Genomic DNA, 20,675 nt, shown 5'->3' on the forward strand with positions numbered 1-20,675 from the left:
CGAGCCGAAGGCAAAGGCTTAACCCTCTGAGCCACCCAGGCACCCCGGAATTACACATTTTTAAAGGAAATCCGATCACTGTCTCGCAATTTGTATACAATGTAATAAACATGATGTTTTATATATGTTTCCAAATTGACACAGAATATACTCCTTTAGATTACTTGGTTTCAACATTTCTCAAAATTTGACTTTCTCAAAGGTGTTTAAGAGTCTGTGTCTCATACTTTAATTTAACCCTTTATTAACTCAAATCAAATCAATTAACATTAGTAGGGACTAGGAAGGGAACCCAGGATGGCAATCTGGATTCCTAAGGAAGGCAAAAGGCTCAAAAAAAAATTATGTTAAATTTTACCAATGGTTATCCTTAGTTAAGTCAATCAAAACCATCATTCATATTAACTTTGATACTCCACATAGAAAACTGACCTAGGCAATCAAAATGGTGAAAAACACAACACAACATCTTTATTCCTATATTTGTACTGCAAGAAGAGGAGGATAAACGTGGGATGGGTAATGAGCAGGAACTGGAGGCTGAACGGGAAAGAAACAATCACAAACTTCAATGTTTATTCTAAGGCACCATTGTCCATTTGAACTATAATTAGAAGTCACCAAATTTTGGGAGGTGGTCTCATTAATTCCAGCAGATGGCAGTGCTGTATAACATGTCAATTTAAAGCAAAGTAAAACAAAACAAAAAACATCCTGAAGCTCTGGACCCTTTAAGAGAGAAAACTTAACAAATGATTCTTTTTTATCTATTTGGGTTTCTTTTAAAGTTTTACTTATTTAAATAATCTCTACACCCAACTTGGTACTCAAATTCACAACCCAAGATCAAGAGTGGCGTGGTCTTTCAACTGAGCCAGCCAGGCGCCCCTAAATGGTTCCTTTTTAGAGTTGAGAAATGAATATTGAGGTATAAACCCATTCTCTGAAAATTCCTGTTTTCAAATTATAGACACCAAATACAACCCCAGATCTTAGCAATACCCAAAGTTCCAGATACCCTATGGATCCCCTCATCATTAAACACAATTATTCGTGTTTAACTAGTGTTTAGTGCTCCACTGGCCTTGGGTATCTGCTGGAACCTCAGGTAGCCACATAAAGTGGCTGTCCCACTTCCCTTTCCCCTACTCCCAGCTTCTTCCCCTAGAAAGAGTAAGGGCTGATTCCAACCCATTCAGCCCTATACCTGAATTCCTTGGAATGGCCTCCAGTTTCTCCAGCCCTTAATGAATTCCTCCTCTCCTAACCTCCATAGTACGCAGAGCCCTTAGCTTCAGGTCAGCATTTAACAACTTCATGGTACTGTTCCCATGGCGATGGTTTCAATTTACCAATTAGGCAATTAACTTGAAATCATGGAAGGTGCTAGGAATTTTTAATTCCCTACCATAAAAACGATATCAGATGGTGATGAGGTGCTTTAAAGATAGTCATTAATTGACTAAACCCTCCCATTAACTCTTAAAAATGTTTACAAGCATGCTAATTTTCAGTAATGCCCTTTGAGTTTGAGGCCAGCCTAGGACTGTGCAGAAGACTCCAGTCAGGGACTTCTGCTCCTGGCCAAATAGTGGTGTAGTTTTCCTGCAAAGTAAAAGCAGCTTGTGTGCTGCCTGTACCTGAAATCCCATTTTTCATGCATGAGACACAGGTGTTCTACCTCTTCCTAACGTCCCAGGGCTCCCTGTGTAAGCCCCCACCCCTAGGCCTTCTACTCAGTCTGAGCACAACAGAGCTTTCTAATTAAGCCTGTTTGGGTTGAACACAGTCATACCATTTTTAGTTTCAGGCCTCAATTAAAAGTTTTAGTTATTTACTTTATTTCTACCAACTCTTCTCTTTGCTACCTTTATTTGCTTTTCCAAACCTGAGTGCCACTCAGTGCTCTGAAGCTCCTACTAATCCTGGGACACATCTCACCAGGTGTTTTATTTAGGCCCACAGATTATAATTATCTAACATATTGTATCCATTCTGGGGCCAAGAGCAACTTCAAGCACACCCAACCCTTCAATCAGCCCCAGTTCTAGGTGTGTTAAATTCTCATTAGCAGTTTCTTCATTCATTCATTTACACACCAAGTATTTGTCCAGTGCCTGCTATATTTTAGGCACTGGACTGACTAGTGAAGAGTCAGTATGATCCCTAGCCTCAGAAAGCTTGTGGTTTTGTGGAGGAGACGACATTTTAAGTAAATGCACACATGAATACTAATTATAACTAAAATATATTTTTTAAAGGAAAAGAACGGAATGTTATGAGAATGTTATGTGTGTCGTGATAGTGGTGATATAGAATTTAGATGGGGCAGTGGTTACAGACGGGCTGTCTAGAAAGTGATGTTTAAATTGTACCCCAAAAGTGAGTACACTGAAGTGTACACCAGAAGTGTACCCCAGAAGTGAGCACACTGAAGGATCAACATAGGCAAAAATGACCTGGGGAACCTACCGAGAAGGTCACTGGCAGCAAGAGTGCAGCCCAACATCAAGTCTGTAAGTTAGGCAGGAGCTACACCCTGCTTGACCTTGGAGACCAGGGCTGGTACTGAAGGCTCATACCAGACCTGTAACTTATGATTCTAAAATAGGCTCTCCTCGATGGCTGAACGTTGAAACTGAAGTCAGATGTCCAATTTCTTCCACCCCTGCGTGAGCAGGGACTGGCAAATTTAGATCCAGAGGCTCTTTCAGAGTCTGCTGGAATCTCAGGTAACCACATATCCCTTTGCCTCCTTCATATCTTCTTCCCCACCCTGAACCACACCCAGACTCTGCTCAGGTCCCTGTTGTAGAAACAAGTACTTTGGGAATGAGAATATATATGTCTTCACCATTGCTAGGACTGGGGCTTCTCATTCTTCCACCATTGTGTCAGTGGGAAAAGACCTAACTTGCCATCGCAAAAGAAAGAATTTTATAATGTTAATTTTAAATTAATTTTAATTAACTTATTATTATTTAATTATTAATTAAAATTAATTTCAAAATGTTAATTTTAATGTCTTTTAATGCCACTTTATATCTTAAGTCGATTACACATTAACTCCTTAAAAATAACATGCTTTTTATTTAATTTTAGACCAATCCTAGGTCCAGACTCCACAGAGAAGCCCCTGACACTTAAATAATTAAGAATAATAATGAATGGGGTTGCCTGGGTGGCTCAGTGGGTTAAGGCCTCTGCCTTCGGCTCAGGTCATGATCCCAGAGTCCTGGGATCGAGCCCCGCATCGGGCTCTCTGCTCAGCCGGGAGCCTGCTTCCCTCTCTCTCTCTCTCTGCCTGCCTCTCTGCCTACTTGTGATCTCTGTCTGTCAAATGAATAAATAAAATCTTTTAGGAAAAAAAAAAGAAGAAGAATGAAGGTAATAATCATCACTCTTTTCCAGAATTCAAAAGCACTTTTCACTTATTTGACACCTTCTTAAGCTAGAGGAAGATAAATCACATCAGGCCTGGGGAGAGAAGAAGGAAGAGTTGCAACTTGTAATTCAGATACCCAAAGTCCACAGAAAGAAAGAGGACCCAATCAGCTTCCTAATGATGTGGTTCTTTAACAAGTGATACCAGCCGCCTGTACCCTCTGCTTGCGTGAATAAATTATTCTTGCCAGGTTCGGTTATTCCTTGACAGCTGAAGGAAGACATGTCCTGTCAGCTTCATCAAGGGAGAGGGTAAAGGTAGATAATTGTAGATGTTATGGGATGGTTATGTCAAGTTCATTTTACTGTACATTTTTGTACATTTGAAAATTTCCATAATAAAATGTTTTATTTTAAATGTTAGTCTTTTTATTGTGATTGAATATTTCTAGATTCCCTCTCTCAAATATTTCTCTGTGTTATGGGACCAAATCCCAGTCATCTCTCACTGGTAGCTGCTCTGGCAACAGTTATAAAAATCTATTGTTTGGAGTACCTGGGGGCTCAGTTGGTTAAGCATCTCCCTTGGGTTCAGATCGTGATCTCAGAGTCCTGGGATTCAGTCCTGCTTTGGGTTCCCTGCTGAGTGGAGAGTCTGCTTCTCCTTCTCCCTCTGCCCCTCCCCCCCATACTCGTTCTCTCCATCAAAGAAATAAATAAAATCCCTAAAAAAAATCTTTTAAAATCTATTGTTTGGTGGAGTTAGAAAAAAATAAAGACTCAAACTTTGAAGTATGAGAAAGAAAACTCAGCTATCTACCTTGAGTTCACACTATTTCAATTCAATAAGCAATTTCAGAATTAGAATCAAGACCAGGAAGGTGAGTGCCAGATAGACATTACCATCTTTGTCACCACTGGGCAATGGTATAGGCACTTAGAAAAAAAATTCAATTCTTGGCTGAGAAAGCATGATTCTGGTAATGCAGAAGAAAGAACTCTCTTTTGAGACAAAGTATGCTTCCCAACCTTCTCCCTGCTATACATACATAAATGCCCCCAAAGAGAGGCCTGGATCAATAAAAAGCAAATTAAACCACTTAGCTGGAAGTGATGGTCTTGATAGAACCAGACTCTTGGGAAAACTCTTAGAAATTTCCATTCTAGAATCTTCCCATTTATACGAACTGGGAGAGGAAGCATAATCTGAAGGATTTTATCTTTCCAAAGGAGGGTCTGTTTCCAAATGGCTTTTTGAACACACATAAGAAGAAAACCCAAGGCAGGTTCCAGCCACACACAGCTTCCTAGCTTTACAGGATTTTACTGGAGCCAGAGGAATGCAGTGGCCACGTGATGCCTCAGTTTCCACATTTATCAAATGGTGATAATATAGGTTATTATGGGAATTAAATAAGACAATATGTAGGAAGTACTTAGCACAGTAGCTAATGCATTGGAAGTACTCAATAAATGGGTTTGGCTTTTGTAAATTATTTGATTGTTTACCACATCTTTATATGCTAGCTACATTTTAGCATAATTCAGACAAGCCCATTCACCATTCAATCCAAGCCCATGTACAGGAAAAAAAATATATTTTTCCAAACACAAATATAAATTCACTTTATTATGCTTTTGAAATAAGAAAATATTAGCATAAATATCCGATCTATTAGTAAAATCTCAATCTGAAAAGAAGGCCCAATGGTACAATGTATCTATAGAAGTTAGTTTCTTTGCTTTTCTATCAATTTCAAAGTAGAACTTGAAGTGATATAAAGTAATATTTAAGATGTTGAATCATCACACCACAATCTTGTTCTTGATTCCACAAAATACCTCATTCCACAAATTCCTCCCTTTTGAAATAAACAGTATAGGCACATGGAACCTTAATAGTAACATTTTGTGAAGTTAGACAATGATAGACTCTAAAAATCTACATTTTCCTTGCTGGTTTTCTAAAAATGTTGCTCCAAAAGGGAATTAAAATATAAATTTATGCATGTATAAAGTAAAATATCTGAATTATTTTATATAAAATTTTAAAAACTCTGGTTTCTATACTCATTTTTCATGAATACTTATAATACTTTAGAGAAATTATATTGCAGAGCTGGATAAACAAAATTTTACTGTGATCACCAGGAAAAAAATATGTATAAGAATATTTATAACTATATTTCAAAAAATCTTTAGGCTTGAAGATTCAAGAAATGACATTTAGTGTAAAGTGGTACTCCAAACACACATAAGTTCATTTAACTTTGACTTTTTTACAGATATTTTCCAAATCTTGTTTTTAAATTGCAAGTGACAAAGTAAATGGGTTCAAAACTACAGTCTTGGGGCACCTGGGTGGCTCAGTGGGTTAAGCCGCTGCCTTCGGCTCGGGTCGTGATCTCAGGGTCCTGGGATCGAGCCCCGCATCGGGCTCTCTGCTCGGCAGGGAGCCTGCTTCCTCATCTTTCTCTGCCTGCCTCTCTGCCTACTTGTGATCTCTCTCTGTCAAGTAAATAAATAAAATCTTTAAAAAAAAAAAACAAACAAAACTACAGCCTTAAACTAAGTAAAACAGATAACAGGCAACATTCAAATTTATCTTTGGAAAACAACTATGAAATACTACAGCTTTCTTCCATTAAATCAAGGCAGTATTTCATTCTGAAAGCAATGTATTAATATGTAATTTCATGATGTAATCCAGTTATAGGCAAAGACTTGCTGAACATGCCTAGTCAACCTAAGATCTTCCTCAGTGCAGGCCTCTGGAGGGACAATGGATAAAATGGACTTCGGGGTCAAAATATTTCTTTGAGGCTCAGATTTTAAATTTTTCCATAGTTAAAATCCCCCTTCAACGGTGTAACTTGCTTCTAATTTACAGGTATGACACAATTTGGGGATGCAAATGGTTGGAGACAAGCCAGCAGATCTGGCCTTTCTCTTCTTTCCCACGTCCTCCCTCTGAAAAGTCAGAAATTACTCCAAACTGTAGGAAAACAGAGTACTTGAGAATGAGTAAATTATTCTAATCCAATGAGCAAAGGTACATAAACAAGTTCTATGAACTATAAAGTGTCACAGCATTAGCCTTCTTAAGCTTCTCTTCCCTCTCCCCCGACCAAAGCTCTAATTAATGAGCACTGGGATGCTCAGCCGAATCCCTAAAGCCTTCTCACTCAGGTGAAGAGGCCCAAGTTAGAATCAAGTTTCTAATGATTATCCATAAAAAGATAAAAACTTAACCCAGGGAGAAAGGAATCTCACCTTTAGAATATTTTTCAGGCTAACCTCCCAAGTTTCTGTTTTGGGTAATGATGAACCGAAATGTCTGATCTGAAAAAAAAAAACCTCCCATCAGAGACCTGCTGATTCAAGAATTCAATTCCTGCCCAGCTGGAATTCTGCCAACACTTTCAGTTCCTGGCAGGACTGTGTGTACAATTCAAATAAAAGCTTTGTTTCTAAAGAAAAAAAGGGGGAGAGAAGTGTTGGTATTAACATGTCAGGTAAGATTTTAGAAATCACCCTTGTGACTTGCTGTATTCTGTTAAATTCAGTATTATATTAACAGATGTGGGTGCCTAATCAGAGGGGAGGGGCTCAGCCTTAGGAAGAAGCCTTCTGTGGAGGTGGGAGGTGAAGATGTCAACTCTTTCTCTAGTAGAGTTTCTCACTAGGGCTTTACACGGAGTTGTTGAAGAACGCTTTAGATTCTGCAAAAGGCAGTGATTTATACAGACCCCTTTCTCCAAGAAAGCATCAAGTGAGCACATCTAACATGCCATTGTTTCCGTTTCCATTCTGAGGGAGTCAGACAGAGGGGCAGAGTTGGCAACAAAGCTTTCCAATGTCATCTGCTTTGGTCATGCTTCGAAATTACCCCCAGTTACAGCGAATTATAGCAGCTCCGTCCTAACATTCTCCATAGAGTGATGCTCATTGCCTGAAAGGTACAAGTTCGACTGTGAATACAAATCTCAAATGAGGAAACTCTGAGCCAGTCCAACTTGCTTTGTTATTTGGTATTTCCCCTATAAACGTTAATAAAATAATAACAGTAATTTCCTCGGAAGGCAATGTCTCTGCCAAAATTAAATGTTTCAGAGACACGTGCAGTCCAGTGGTCCCACCTCTCTCAGCCCTGAAGATTCCCAGGCTCAAGGCCATGGGTCATGTGGGGTTGGAACCAGGCACTGTCAGAGCCACACACTGATCATCTTTGTGATCTAACTCTCTTGCTACAGAGTAAGCCACCGATCTATTGGTCCATAGCTGCAGCTTGGGATCCGATTCCTTGGCAAGGAACTGCAGCTGGGTTTTTTTCCTCTTCTTTACGAGTCTAGCAAAGCCAAGCAACACAGAACTGAATATCATTGAAAATCCACAGAGAAGAAATGCCGCCGTATAGCTGCTAGTTGTATCGACAAGCCATCCTGTAATAAGCAACCACAAAATTACATTGTTGAGTGTAAAATCCAATTATTTACGTGCTCCAAAATCTAATGCTTTCTAATGATAAGAAACACTAGGTTGCTAGCACCACCATCATAGTTTTGACACACAAAGCCGATCTAAAAATATTGTGCAGCAAATGAAAACTGCATTCTGTTTTCTAGGAAAACACATAAAACAGATTGTTGTTCTGTAAAGTACTTGGAGCAGTGTCCCATTCTTAGAGATCACACAACAAATATTATTATTAATACCAGCAAGTATGGAAGAAAAGATAAAAATAGTGTCATTCAGGGGTGCCTGGGTGGCTCAGTGGTTTAAGCCTCTGCCTTCGGCTCAGGTCATGATCCCAGGGTCCTCAGATCGAGCCCCACATTGGGCTCTCTGCTCAGCGGGGAGCTTGCTTCCCTTCCTCTCTCTCTGCCTGCCTCTCTGCCTACTTGTGATCTCTCTCTGTCAAATAAAAAAATCTTTTAAAAAATCTTTAAAAAGATCTTTAAAAAATCTTTAAAATCTTTAAAAAATCTTTAAAATCTTTAAAAATCTTTAAAAAAAATAGTGTCATTCAAATTACTGAGTTGGGATCATTTATGTTTGTTGTATAATTGTACCGAATGTTAGTAGTATTCCCAGTACCCACATACTGTCTATCCTGAGTAACATAACATGCTTCTGGATAAAGCAGAATTCAAATTTTCAGTTGGATCCAGTCACTGTACCCTGGGCAGTTTGAAATCAGACCTTTGGGCCACCATAGAAGTTGCCAATGCAAACTGCACCTCGTATCACCGGGTATCATTTTGCAATCATGGGTTTTTCTTTCCCCCTTTATTTCTTCTTGCAACAAATTAATATCAATAGCTATTCCACCTCAAAATTTTGAGGAGGACCAAGGTATATGATATGCAAAACATGGGCCACAAGGATCAGAGAATCAATGGGGTCAAATTAGACCTCGGCAGGCAATTATTTTCTGATTAAAAAGTTAAAAAAAAATTCCTCTAAATTGGGGTGCCTGGGTGACTCAGTTGGTTTTGTCAGGTCACAATCTCAGGGTCGTGGGGGTAAGCCCCACATCAGGCTCTGCACTCAGTGAGGAGTCTTCTTGAAGATTCTCTCCCTCTCCCCCTCCTTCCTCTCATGTTCTCTCTCTCTCTTTCTAAAATAAATAAAACAAATCTTTTTAAAAAGTGTCTCTAAACTTAAATCCACTGGGAAGGCATATGATTTTACCTTTCACCCACTTCAATTCATTAGTCAAAAATGTTATGTCGAGGGGCGCCTGGGTGGTTCAGTTGGTTAAAGCCTCTGCCTTCAGCTCAGGTCAAGATCCCAGGGTCCTGGGATCAAGCCCTGTATCGGGCTCTCTGTTAGGTGGGCAGTCTGCTTCCCCCTCTCTCTGCCTGCCTCTCTGCCTACTTGTGATCTCTCTCTGTCAAATAAATAAATAATCTCTTAAAAAATGTTATGGAGAAATTGTTATAAGCCCCACAAAGTTTCCTACAATTCACAGTATCTCAAATATTTTAGTTATTGTGGGATTTACTTATGCATATATTTCGGTAGCACCAAACAGAAGAGACTGAGTTGTCATTTTAAAGGTAATTAAATAAATGGTAAGATTCTCCAATGCCTGACAATAAGTATAATGTCTGGGGCGCCTGGGTGGCTCAGTGGGTTAAAGCCTCTGCCTTCGGCTCAGGTCATGATCCCAGGGTCATGGGATCGAGCCCCGCATCGGGCTCTCTGCTCAGCGGGTAGCCTGCTTCCTCATCTCTCTCTGCCTGCTTCTCTGCCTACTTGTGATCTCTGTCTGTCAAATAAATAAATAAAATCTAAAAAAAAAAAATAAATAAGTATAATGTCTGATTTGCCAAAGGAAGGCCACAGATTGAAAAAAGATCTAGGAATTCCAATTTCATTGATGCACTGTGACTTTTTAAAAGAATTACAGAATTATACTGCTCCTAAAGGTTGGTGAACACAAAAATTGGCTATGGAGGGAGGATGTGGGGACACTTTGGGAAACTGCCCCCAAAATGACCCCCAAAAAAACATTTTGGGGCACTTCCCAAAATGAAGCATTAAACATGTAGCCCAATATCACCAGTTTAAACTGACCAGGATATTTTATCCACAGCTCTGAAGCAACCAGATTGCCCCCCAGTGTGCTTCTTTAGCAATCACTAGAGTTTGGAAATAATTCAAAACTTTTTATTCACAATATCAGTTAAAGCAGAAATCCTGCCTTCTTCAAAAATTCCCTTCCTTTCTTCTAAGCACATGTTTGGCTCGTTTCTTTTTTGCCTATTTTCAGAGACCTTCACTCTCTTAGTTTTAGTTTAGGCAGGTGATAAAATCAGAACCAATTATTTGCGGGGCACCTGGATGGCTCAGTAGGTTAAGGGGCCACCTTTGGTACAGGTCAAGATCCAGGAGTCCCAGGATCAAGCTCCGCATCAGGTTCCCTGCTCAGTGGGGAGTCTGCTTCTCCTCCTGCCCCTCACCCTATTCTTGGGCTTGCGCACTCACTCTCTAATAAATAAAAAAGCTCTTTTAAAAAAAGAACCAACTGGGGTGCCTGGGTGGTTCAGTGGATTAAGCCGCGGCCTTCGGCTCAGGTCATGATCTCAGTGTCCTGGGATCGAGCCCCACATTGGGCTCTCTGCTCAGCAGGGAGCCTGTTTCCCCCTCTGTCTCTGCCTGCCTCTCTGCCTACTTGTGATCTCTCTCTCTGTCAAATAAAATAAATAAAATCTTTTTTAAAAAAATAAAAAATAAAAAACAAAAAAATAAAAAAAGAACCAATTATTCTCAATCTTTACTGTGCGTGAGCTTTACAAGAAAGCTGATTCAGAATGTAGATTCCTGGAAAGATTCAGATCACAAAGGAGAATCAAGGAATCTGTGTTTTGTTACAAGGGCCCCAAGGGGTTTGGACGCAGGGGGTCCCAGAACTTCCATTTTGAGAGACACTGGTCTAGACCACATTCTCCGGGAAGGAGGGAGGGACTCTGACCTGTTTGCTGCCATAGTAGTGCCAACAGAAATGCTGGTGCACGCAAGCAATAAATAGTTGTCAAATCACTTGTTCAATCATGCTTTAAATTTCTATAGCATTTGACGGTTCACAAACCATTCTAGATGCTTAATCTGATAATCCCCAAATCTTTAAATCCAAATCTGGCCTCCCTCTAAAGCTCAGATTTCATCTTTAAACAGCTCTGTTGGACATTTTATTGGGTATTTCAGATATCTGAATATTTCTAAACTTTTAATTCATTGTTTTTTCTGGCAAAGCCATTTTTTCCAGCTTCCTTATTTCTTTCAACCATGCCATTATTTTCTAAGTTATCTTTGTGTTTTCTCCTCCCTCACTCCCACATGCTAAATTCAGTTGATTTTTCCCCCCAATACTTCCTCTTTGCCCTAAGAGCTCATTTCTATTTCTGCTGCAGCAGCCCGAATGTAGGTCTCTATCAGTTTGATTCTGAACTATTAGAATGGAATCCTAACTGCTCCTCCCCTAATTACCAGGTCAATTGCTAGGTCCCAGTTTCTAAAATATACTCTCTACCATATTACCCCTTTACACAAAACCCATAATATTATCCAGAGTCTCTGAAGAATATAGGGCCCTTTTGGCTCCTTTGGCTGGCACTCCAGGCACTCCACTGTGACATGCTCACTTACCATTTCAGCCTCACTGCCTGCTATCCCCAAGTGGAACCCTGTACTCCCTCTAAACTTCCCTCTACATGTGCCTGACTTGTTTACAAGTTTTGAACAGCTGCTCCATTCCATTACTCCCGTCATTAGTGTGGAAGGGAATCAGGACCCTAATTTTGGATTTTTTCTTTTCAAGTTGGCTAAGGTCTCCATTGGCTGGAAGAAAGTTATAAAACAAGGATATAAGTAAGACCATGATATTCTGATGGCTCTTGAATCCCTTTCTCTTTCACTCTTCCCAACTTATTTTCTAATCCTCATTGTCTATGCATGAGTTCACTGTTTTCACATTGGTATGACAAACAGAAGAGGTGGTTGGGGGATCTCTCCGGAAACTTACCTGCAATGGGCGGGCTCACCAGGTATGGCACTGCATGAAGGAAGTATACCACACCGAGCGCTGAGGACAAAGAAGTGGTCCCCACTATTTCTGCAGTCACTACAGGGATCAGAGTCACGTAGGCACCATCAAAGTAGCCAAAGGTACAAGAGAAAGGCACGAGCAGGGGAAAGCTCTGAAGCATTGGGAGGCAGAGATAGCAGAGCCCATCTAGTCCCACGGCAAAGAGGTAGCAGACATACCGGTAATTCTTCAGGCACCTGTGGATTTGAAGATCGAGAATGAGGGTAGTATGCACGGGTTCTATCCGAGAGCTTTAGAACCATGCCCCCCGCCCCCAGCAATAAGCATCGTTGTTACTTATAGAGAAGGCTTCCCATGGTTATCTATGTTGTCTGCCTATCGTTCTTTCTGGTATACGGAGACACAGAATGCATCTTCCCAGGAAACATGGTATGGCAGAAAGTAGCATACCCTCTGAAGTTAGAAAGATGGGAATTTTGAATCCAACTCTATACCTCCTAATGGCTCACTTCTAATCTCAATTTCTTTAGCTATAAAATGGGACTGTTACCAATCTTGTTAGGGTTACTCTAAGGATAGTTCTAAAATAACAGGTACAGTATCAGGAAGCTAACATTTCCTAGTAGCCTATCCTACTAGATGTTTTCAAATAGGATATCCACTGGTATGTGGTACGTCATATATGCTCAAAAACCCAGCATAGGGGCACCTGGGCTCCTAGGTGGCTCAGTTGTTCAGGAGTCTGCCTTTGGCTCAAGTCATGATCCCCGGGTCCTGGGATCAAGCCCTGCATCGGGACCTTTCCCCTCTTCCTCTCCCCTTGCTTGTTTTCCCTCTCACTGTGTCTCTCTGTCAAATGAATAAATAAAATATTTTAAAAACCCCAGCATATAAAAGGGAGAAGCTAGCATATGAAGACATTAAAATGCTTTACCAAAGACTATGAAGGTCTTGTACGAGGACCAAGTCTTATTTCGAGCCCTCCCCAGTGGTACTTCCATTACACTTTCCCTCTCTAGCTCCAAACTCATCATTGTTACCAAATGGCATTGATACCATCATTATTACAAAGACTCAGTATAATATCAGCACCAGCAGTTTATACTTTACAAACAGTTTTCAACCTACCATCTCACAAAATGCTAAGGGTTAATAGAAAAATATTGCACTGGCCTGTTTTGCCGATGAAGACCCTTAAGGATCTGAGGGTTAGTGATTTTCCCTAGCTCACAGGGATAATAAGGGGGCAGAGTCAGTGCAGGAACTTATGTCTCACGTATCTCCGACTTCATACACCTCTATCAAACCTACACTGGGCTACTTCTTTGTTGAGTTGATTGTCCAGGCATATGCCCCTGCTCTCTGCTCTTTTCCTTACCCACTACATTTTTGGAATTAATTTTAAATATTCATAGCCCGGGAGAACGGCAGTGGAGCCCTGGTTAATTACCAAAGACATAATACAGGATCATTGCTCTCCCACTTCATAGCTCAAGTGTGAAGAGTCCGTTTAGGAGAAGAGGAGGACCTTGCTCTCTTCAATCCTAGCAGATAAGCATTAGCTGAAGAAACCACTTAGTGGATTTCTGACAACTGTGATTCCCAAACTTAAAATTATAATGAAAGTATTTGCTCTTTGAATTGTCAAACACAAATATGTGCCTAGAGATCATGCATGATTATTGCCCCGGTCTTTCTGCCTGGACTGAGTTCTGCTCCTCTCTCCATTGCCAGCCAGCCTCTGGGGTCATTAAAAAATAACTAAAACCACAACACCCAGCCTGAGGACAGACTTGACTTGGGATGAAATTAAATCTGTCACCAGAACTTGTAGTTACCACAGGTTTCGGCCACTTAGACTTATCCACTCTCCCAAACCATCTAGAACAGCGTTTGGGCAACTATGGCCAAATCCACCCCACTACCTGGTTTTTGCACTCTCTATGAACTAAGAATGGTTTTCTATTTTTGAGTGGGCTGGAAAAAAATAAAAAGAACACGATTATTTTGATACATAAAAATTATATGAGAAATTAAAAGTTCAGTATCCGGGGGCACCTGGGAGGCTCATCGGGTTAAGCCTCTGACTTCCACTCAGGTCCTGGGATAGAGCCCTGCATCAGGCTCCCTGCTGAGCAGAGAGCCTGCTTCCCCTTTTCTCTCTCTGCCTGCCTCTCTGCCTACTTGCGATCTGTCTGTCAAATAAATAAAATCTTTAAAAAAATTATTTAAAAATTTAAGTATCCATAAGTAAAATCCTACTGGTGCACCCTCACTTGCATTTGTCTGTATAGGGTCTACAGCTGGCTTGTGCTATGATAGCAGAGTTGAATAACTGTGATCACATGACCCACAGAGCCAAAAATGTTTACTCTCTAGCCCTTTACAGAAAATGTTTGCCGACCTCTCACTGGAAGAACAAGCAAGGGAGTTGCTTTCAGATATGGAAAACTTCCCCCTGGTAGGGAACCAGCTGTGGTCTCAAAGGATTTTACCTTCTGTCAGTTAGCCATCCGAATGTGATATTGCCAACAATGTCAATCACCCCGAGTATGGACATAAGGAAAGCGGCTTGCTGGTGACTCACTCCAACACTCACAGCGTAAGGTACCAAGTACACAAAGAGAGGACTGCAGCCATAAGCCATAAAGAGAACAGAGATGGCTAACACGACAAAGTCTGACATCAGTAAAAAACTGTATTCCTGCTGCAAAGAGCAACAGAGGCAGGTCTGCACCCATTTTTTAGTCAAAGTGGAACAGGGAGCCACTCGCTTGAAGTCTTGTTTCTGAGTTCTACTGATGGGGTTCCGCTCTGGAGTCATCTGTTCCTCTTTCAGGGTAATGGGCCGCATCAAGGCACCGCAAACACAGAGATTCAGAACGAAGCCCCCGAGGATGAGTAAGGCTCCCCGCCAGGAAAACTGTTCGATAAGGAGCTGAACCACTGGGGCCAGAATGAAGGTGCCGATGCCGCTTCCGGACATGGCGATCCCGTAAGCCAGGGCTTTCCGTCTGCTGAAATACTTGCCGACCATGGCAATCGCTGGAGAATAACAGAGTGCAAATCCAAGACCTAAGGATGGAGAGAAGTCCATGAGTGCTGGCACGCCATGAACAGCCAATGAAAGAAAACATTTCAGAATAAATTTATTTGGATGAAGGAGAATCTGGCTTTCTGTCAAACCCTCTGAAAACTATTTTCTACACCAAGCTTCAGGGGAGTCTCCCCCAACCAGTCATCCACAGTTGGGAAAATACAGCATATATATGACTTTCTTCTTGGGAAGAAACCCTCAAGGGATATGGCTTCTTAAAATGCAATGAAGAACTTTAAAACTGAATTTGAATTAACTAGAAAATCAGGATAATGCTGACCTAGAGAAACTTATTCTCCCCATCAACGAATCTTTTTATCTTAAGTTATCCAGAGAATTAACTCAACTTTTCATGGCCTATGAAAACACAACTCTGATCATCAGGACTATTCTGGAATTTGGGTTTCAACAGCATATATGGCCCCGTGAAATTCCAGGGTAATTTCACATGATTGGGAAACGTCATGCCAGCTTTATACACGGATTTTGCATATAGACAGAGTAACTTGAAAATAGTCCTTAAAGTCAGGGGAAAGCCTCTGAAAGGTTTTCAGCTTCAATTCCTTTTAAGTCAAGAAATTCTAAAAGGGAGTCAACCCCTGGGAATTCATGGCATCCAAATGGAAAAACAGAACCACCGTCAGCTCCCTTTTCCATCCGTACTGCAGGGTGACCAATGATCCTGATTTGCCGGGACTGGTAGGTTTCCTGGAGATGAGGTTTTCAGTGCTACGACCAGGGCCCTCCTTGATAAACTGAGATGCCTGGACACCCTAGCAGCTGGGCCTTTTAGACACATTTTCTTAGCCGACAGAGCCAGATTTATAAAATCACTATGAGATTATGGCTTTTATTGGCCAGATCACACTACCTGCTATGGCATGGTGCACACACAGACTGTGAGTTAGTGCTAATCCAAGTCGTTCTGAGTGATGGGGCATATTGCCACTCCAGTGCCACCAACTGATCCCACCTTGATGCCAAGCAGTCCCCTTAGCATCTGATTTATGGATGCACATGGATTTCTTTTCTTCCTGCAGGGTTCATTGTAATTCTCTAAAGTGTACTTCCATGACATTGAGAGAAACCCCCACTTACTGGACAGTGATCTTCACTATAAAGCAGGGCCGACTCAGGTCGTCAGAGGTAGTATTTTTAGTTCTTGGCAAATATGTTGGGAGAATGGTCACTGCTGAAAATATATGTTGCCCTGGCTAATCACTCATTGCTTCCGAGTACTGAATCTCACCATGCTCTGCTGCCCAAGGGGAAGCCAGCAGTTACTTTTATCATGCAGCTGGTACATTTTCAGTACAGCAGTACAATCAGCTGGATTTCCAGCTCTTTTAACTGCTAGGTTAGGTAAGCATAAACAAGGTCAGCTAAACGGTACATCTAGCAAGATGAATATTTTATGGATTACAGTTCTGTGGATGTGCTTAACAAAAATTGAATGGGGGTGGGGCGAGATAAGGGGTACCAAGTGCCCTTACCTGTCAGAACTCCCAGAGTGAGGTAGAGATGCTTCAGATTGGTGGCGAATGAGCCCAGGATGAGACCAGTAGAGGCCAGCAAGCCACCCAGCATGATTCCCACTTGGCAGGATAAGTGGTTACTGACAACACTCCCAAGCGGCGCTTCAAAAGCAATAATAAATGGGTTTAACAGAAGGGCCTTGAGGGTACTGCGAGAAGACTGTGGTGTTGCATCGGCAAAGCCGAGAATGATGGGCCTTTACAGCATCAAGCCTGTCCTGCTCATTCTATGGATTCGGTCACTGAGGAAAGAGGAAACGACTTGTCCATAGTCACACAGAGAACAGGTAGCAAAGCTGGAATTAGGACAGGGTCTGCTGACTTGCTTTTCGCGGCCCCCTCACTTCATTCTCTTACCGTTATAATCCCAGGGCTCTGGGGTGCTTTTTGAACAGTGAATCAGCTCCTTATTTAAATTAGTTATCACCTGGACTGGGATGTACCTTGTATGTTTTATATGGTTTTGATCATGCACCAATAGCAATAATTACGGCAGTCAGCTGGCAGGGAAGGAAAGTGGACACTGTGGCTGGCAGTGCTAGGCAGGGAAGGCCAGGGAAAGAGACCACAGACACATTTCACAATCTGGTACTGTTTTTAGGCTTTAGGAAACTCTGTGGATGAGAAATCAAATGCTTCACGTCCACGGTGATATTTTGGTTGGCCTCCCTCTACTTTGTAGAGGTTTAACAATGTGTCAGAACTGTGCCAACTGCCAGGTTTATAGAATATTAATTAAAGCTGGAACAGACTGCAGAGAAATAGAAGTTTAGGGGAATATGACATGTCCAAGATCACCAAGAAGCACTGCTTGGGGCACCTGACACCAAGGGCAGGGTTTTTTCACCCTCTTACTCTGTCTCTTTGGGCCTTCTAGACTGACGGCAAGGGAGGTGGGGGAAGGGGCAGCACGTAAATTCTTTCTGTGGAACAAGCTGGTACCAGTGTTCTTACTAACAAGATCAGAAGAGCAAGTTCTCTGGGTATTTGGGGAGTATAATTTTGTATTGGTCAAGCTGAAACCGGAGCCTGACTCCAAAGTACATGACGGAACCAGTCATCAGCCTGATGTCTCCTGTCAAGTTAACACAGTTGCTGGCTGTAGATAGAACCTCTAGAAGACAGGAAGGAGTGACCCTCCTGAGACTATATCTAAGTCTATCAGAAAGTGACAAAATTCAGACCAAATTCGATGAAAAATGTTTACTTCCCTGTTTATCCTAGGGCAAAGCGCCCCACACCCCAGGGAGTGCCCTATACTTGACTCCACAGTTTTCGTCCATGTCCTGAAACTTCACCAATGTTGTACGGTGAGCAGGTGTGTACATGACAACTGGCTACAACAGGTCGGACGGCTTGCAAGGCCTCAAGCCCTTGAATTTAAAAATGCTGCATCTAACACAACCCTGCTTGATCACATAGTCACTGTGATGGTGTTGGTCACTGAAGGTCATTTATTCCTCTTCTGGGGATTATAAATATTCTCCAAAGGATAACGGTGAGGGAAATGAGTCACCTGTATCCTCTGAGAAAGATAAACATGGCTCATTTGGCATGTTCATATAAAGGCTGTGACTAATAACATGACCCTGAAAACAAAGGGACTGTCTGATTAAAAAAAAACAGGCTAGAAAATACAAAGATATTATTTTTTTATCCCTTAAGACCTTCCAGTGCTATCAGTAGCCAGAGCCAACTTAGCCTTCTCATGAAACTTTTTAGTCCTAGAATTGTTCCCAAATTCCTCCCAACAAAGGAAATACATTTCTGTACGATTCAACTGATTCCTGTGTATGTACATTTTTTCCCATAAAAAATAAGTATGAATCAGTACCTAGAATGGAATCAGTTGATGTTATTTGTGAGTTATTAAATAACATAGTATTTCCCTTTTGCCACCATGACATGGCCTGAAGATTAACAGTAGTTTTTCCTTTTTTAAAACTAAGGATTCATTTAAATGAAATGTTTAGGGGCGCCTGGGTGGCTCAATGGGCTGAGCCTCTGCCTTTGGCTCAGGTCATGATCTCAGGGTCCTGCGATCCAGCCCCTCATCGGGCTCTCTGCTTAGTGGGAAGCCTGTTGCCTCCTCCCCCTCTGCCTGCCACTCTGCTTGTGATCCCTCTCTCTCTCTCTGTCAAATAAATAAGTAAATAAAATTTAAAAAATAAATAAATAAATGAAACGTTTAAATGAGCCTAGACTACAAATAGATCATTTCGGCTTGACCCAATCTCAGACACTCTCTAAGACATTAACATAATAACTTTGGTTTAAAATGTTCAAAAAGAAAAATCTCAAGGTTAGTTCTCCTCTATCATACCGGTGGATTGAAAGAGTCCATGAGTTCTGAGAACACTCTATAGACCCTATTTGTACCCTTGGGGGTCTCTTGAATGAAATTTTAACCATGGTGAGTACACTTCTCTCATGACTTCGCCATCCTATCCTTCCCTCATACTTTCCTAAGAATAAATGTTTATGCATGAAAAATGAAATCCACTAGCCAAATTATGAATCTCTGGGAAGGAAACAGAATGAAAATAAGACTTGAGCTGTCATGCACATATTGCTGGCCCTCATTTAAGAAGACGGCATAGAAATGGCTCACAGTGCTATCCGATGGCTGTTTACGTGACTGGAGAACGAGGGGACCATAGCATTTAGAAGAGAGAAGCCAAACATATACTGCATGTTTAACTGCTTCCCAAATCAGGAGGAGTCCTGTGATGCCCAGCATCCTATCTCATTACAGGAGAACCAAATAATATGTGTCTTTCTGAGAATATTAACTGCCTGTTTCATCTACCATCCGCCAAGACCATTAATTCCAAGAGCATGTCTGGTTGGGTTTGGCTGAAAGTAGGATTGGTCTTCTCTTTTTGTATAGTCTTAGCCAATTTTTAGCAAACCCTTCCTACTCAGAAAAAAATGGGTAAGCAAAATCAGTGGAAGGTCACTGTCAGGTACAGTTCAAGTCACCAGTCTATCCCTGGCAAGGGATACTCACCACAGAGCATGGTCACGCAATCTATAATGGAATGGATCCAAGCCGTTTGGGCGTAATCCTGAGTGAAGTATGTCTGGAACTCCACAAAAAAAATTGAAATACATCTGAAAAAAACAATGCAAGCATTTTATAGAAAAAAACGTGAATGAACATGGATCTAAACCACAGCTTCAAGCTCTGGGTCCGCTATTTGAATGTCCGTAAGCTTTAATGGTTTTCGGTGGTACATTGCTGGACCACTGTAGGTGGGAAGTCAAAGCTATTGGACCATCTAAAGGATAAGACAAACGAACCTATTTGCCCATCAATAGGGGACCAGCCAAATAAATTTAAACTTATCAATAAAATGAAATATTTTTAGGTGTTAGGATGATTTGGTGTGTATTTGTTGATCTCAGAATAAATTCACAGGACAGTCTTAAGTAAAAAAGTAAGTTACAAAGTAGCTTATATAATAAGGCTTATTTTGGTTAAAAAACAAATGAACGTAGTTCATATAAATAGAAAAAGGCCAAAGCATATAAGACCAAAAAGTACTCAGTCACTATATGTGAATGGTGAGATTATAAATGACCACTCTAGAGAGAGGCAGACATATAGAGGCAGAGAAACTTTATGTTGAAAAATGGTTAATTACTTAGGATAAAAAGACATAAGCAATTCAGGAGCGATAGTTTGCACCACTGTACAACTTGAAATGAATGTTCTACAGATCAGCAAGTTTCCTAACTCAGGGCAGGAGTTCTCAGTACTCAGCGACAGCAAGGGTGAATCCGGCCTTGATGGGAATGAGATAGGAAGTGATCAGTCTCTTGGAAGAGGACTACAGTCTAACTCACCAGGCCTCAGCAGCCCACGGCAACCTGCCACTCCACTGTTCCTCCCCTCTCCAGCTGCTGCTGGGTGTGAAGGTGGGTGATGGGGAAAAAGAAGAAGGAAGAGAATCAGGTATAACCAGGACAGCTGTGTTAGGCAGGTCCGGCTTTACCAGTGGGCCTCCTCTGCAAAGGCCCAGGATCTGGTACCCAGAAGCACAGAACTTAAAATTCCTAACAATTTTATCTTCGAATTTGTGTTTTGTAAGCAAGGTCCAAA

General features: G+C 41.3%; 1 protein-coding gene across 6 annotated transcripts in view; it reads right to left on the bottom strand.

Moving 5' to 3' along the window:
* Positions 1–4,965: 4,965 nt before the first annotated feature.
* The window catches only part of SLC16A12 (solute carrier family 16 member 12), a 75,659-nt gene continuing 59,949 nt past the window's right edge, over positions 4,966–20,675 (bottom strand). For all 6 annotated transcript variants that reach the window (XM_059398093.1, XM_059398091.1, XM_059398089.1 and 3 more), the window contains 5 exons: positions 19,581–19,684; positions 16,529–16,672; positions 14,434–15,013; positions 11,915–12,174; positions 4,966–7,826 (listed from right to left, as the gene is read on the bottom strand). In XM_059398093.1, coding sequence (XP_059254076.1) covers positions 7,564–7,826; positions 11,915–12,174; positions 14,434–15,013; positions 16,529–16,672; positions 19,581–19,590 — 1,257 coding nt within the window. In that variant the 5' untranslated portion in view covers positions 19,591–19,684 and the 3' untranslated portion in view covers positions 4,966–7,563. The remainder of the gene's footprint in view (positions 7,827–11,914; positions 12,175–14,433; positions 15,014–16,528; positions 16,673–19,580; positions 19,685–20,675) is intronic.

Source organism: Mustela nigripes, chromosome 4, assembly GCF_022355385.1.
Source record: "Mustela nigripes isolate SB6536 chromosome 4, MUSNIG.SB6536, whole genome shotgun sequence".
Classification (NCBI taxonomy): domain Eukaryota; kingdom Metazoa; phylum Chordata; class Mammalia; order Carnivora; family Mustelidae; genus Mustela; species Mustela nigripes.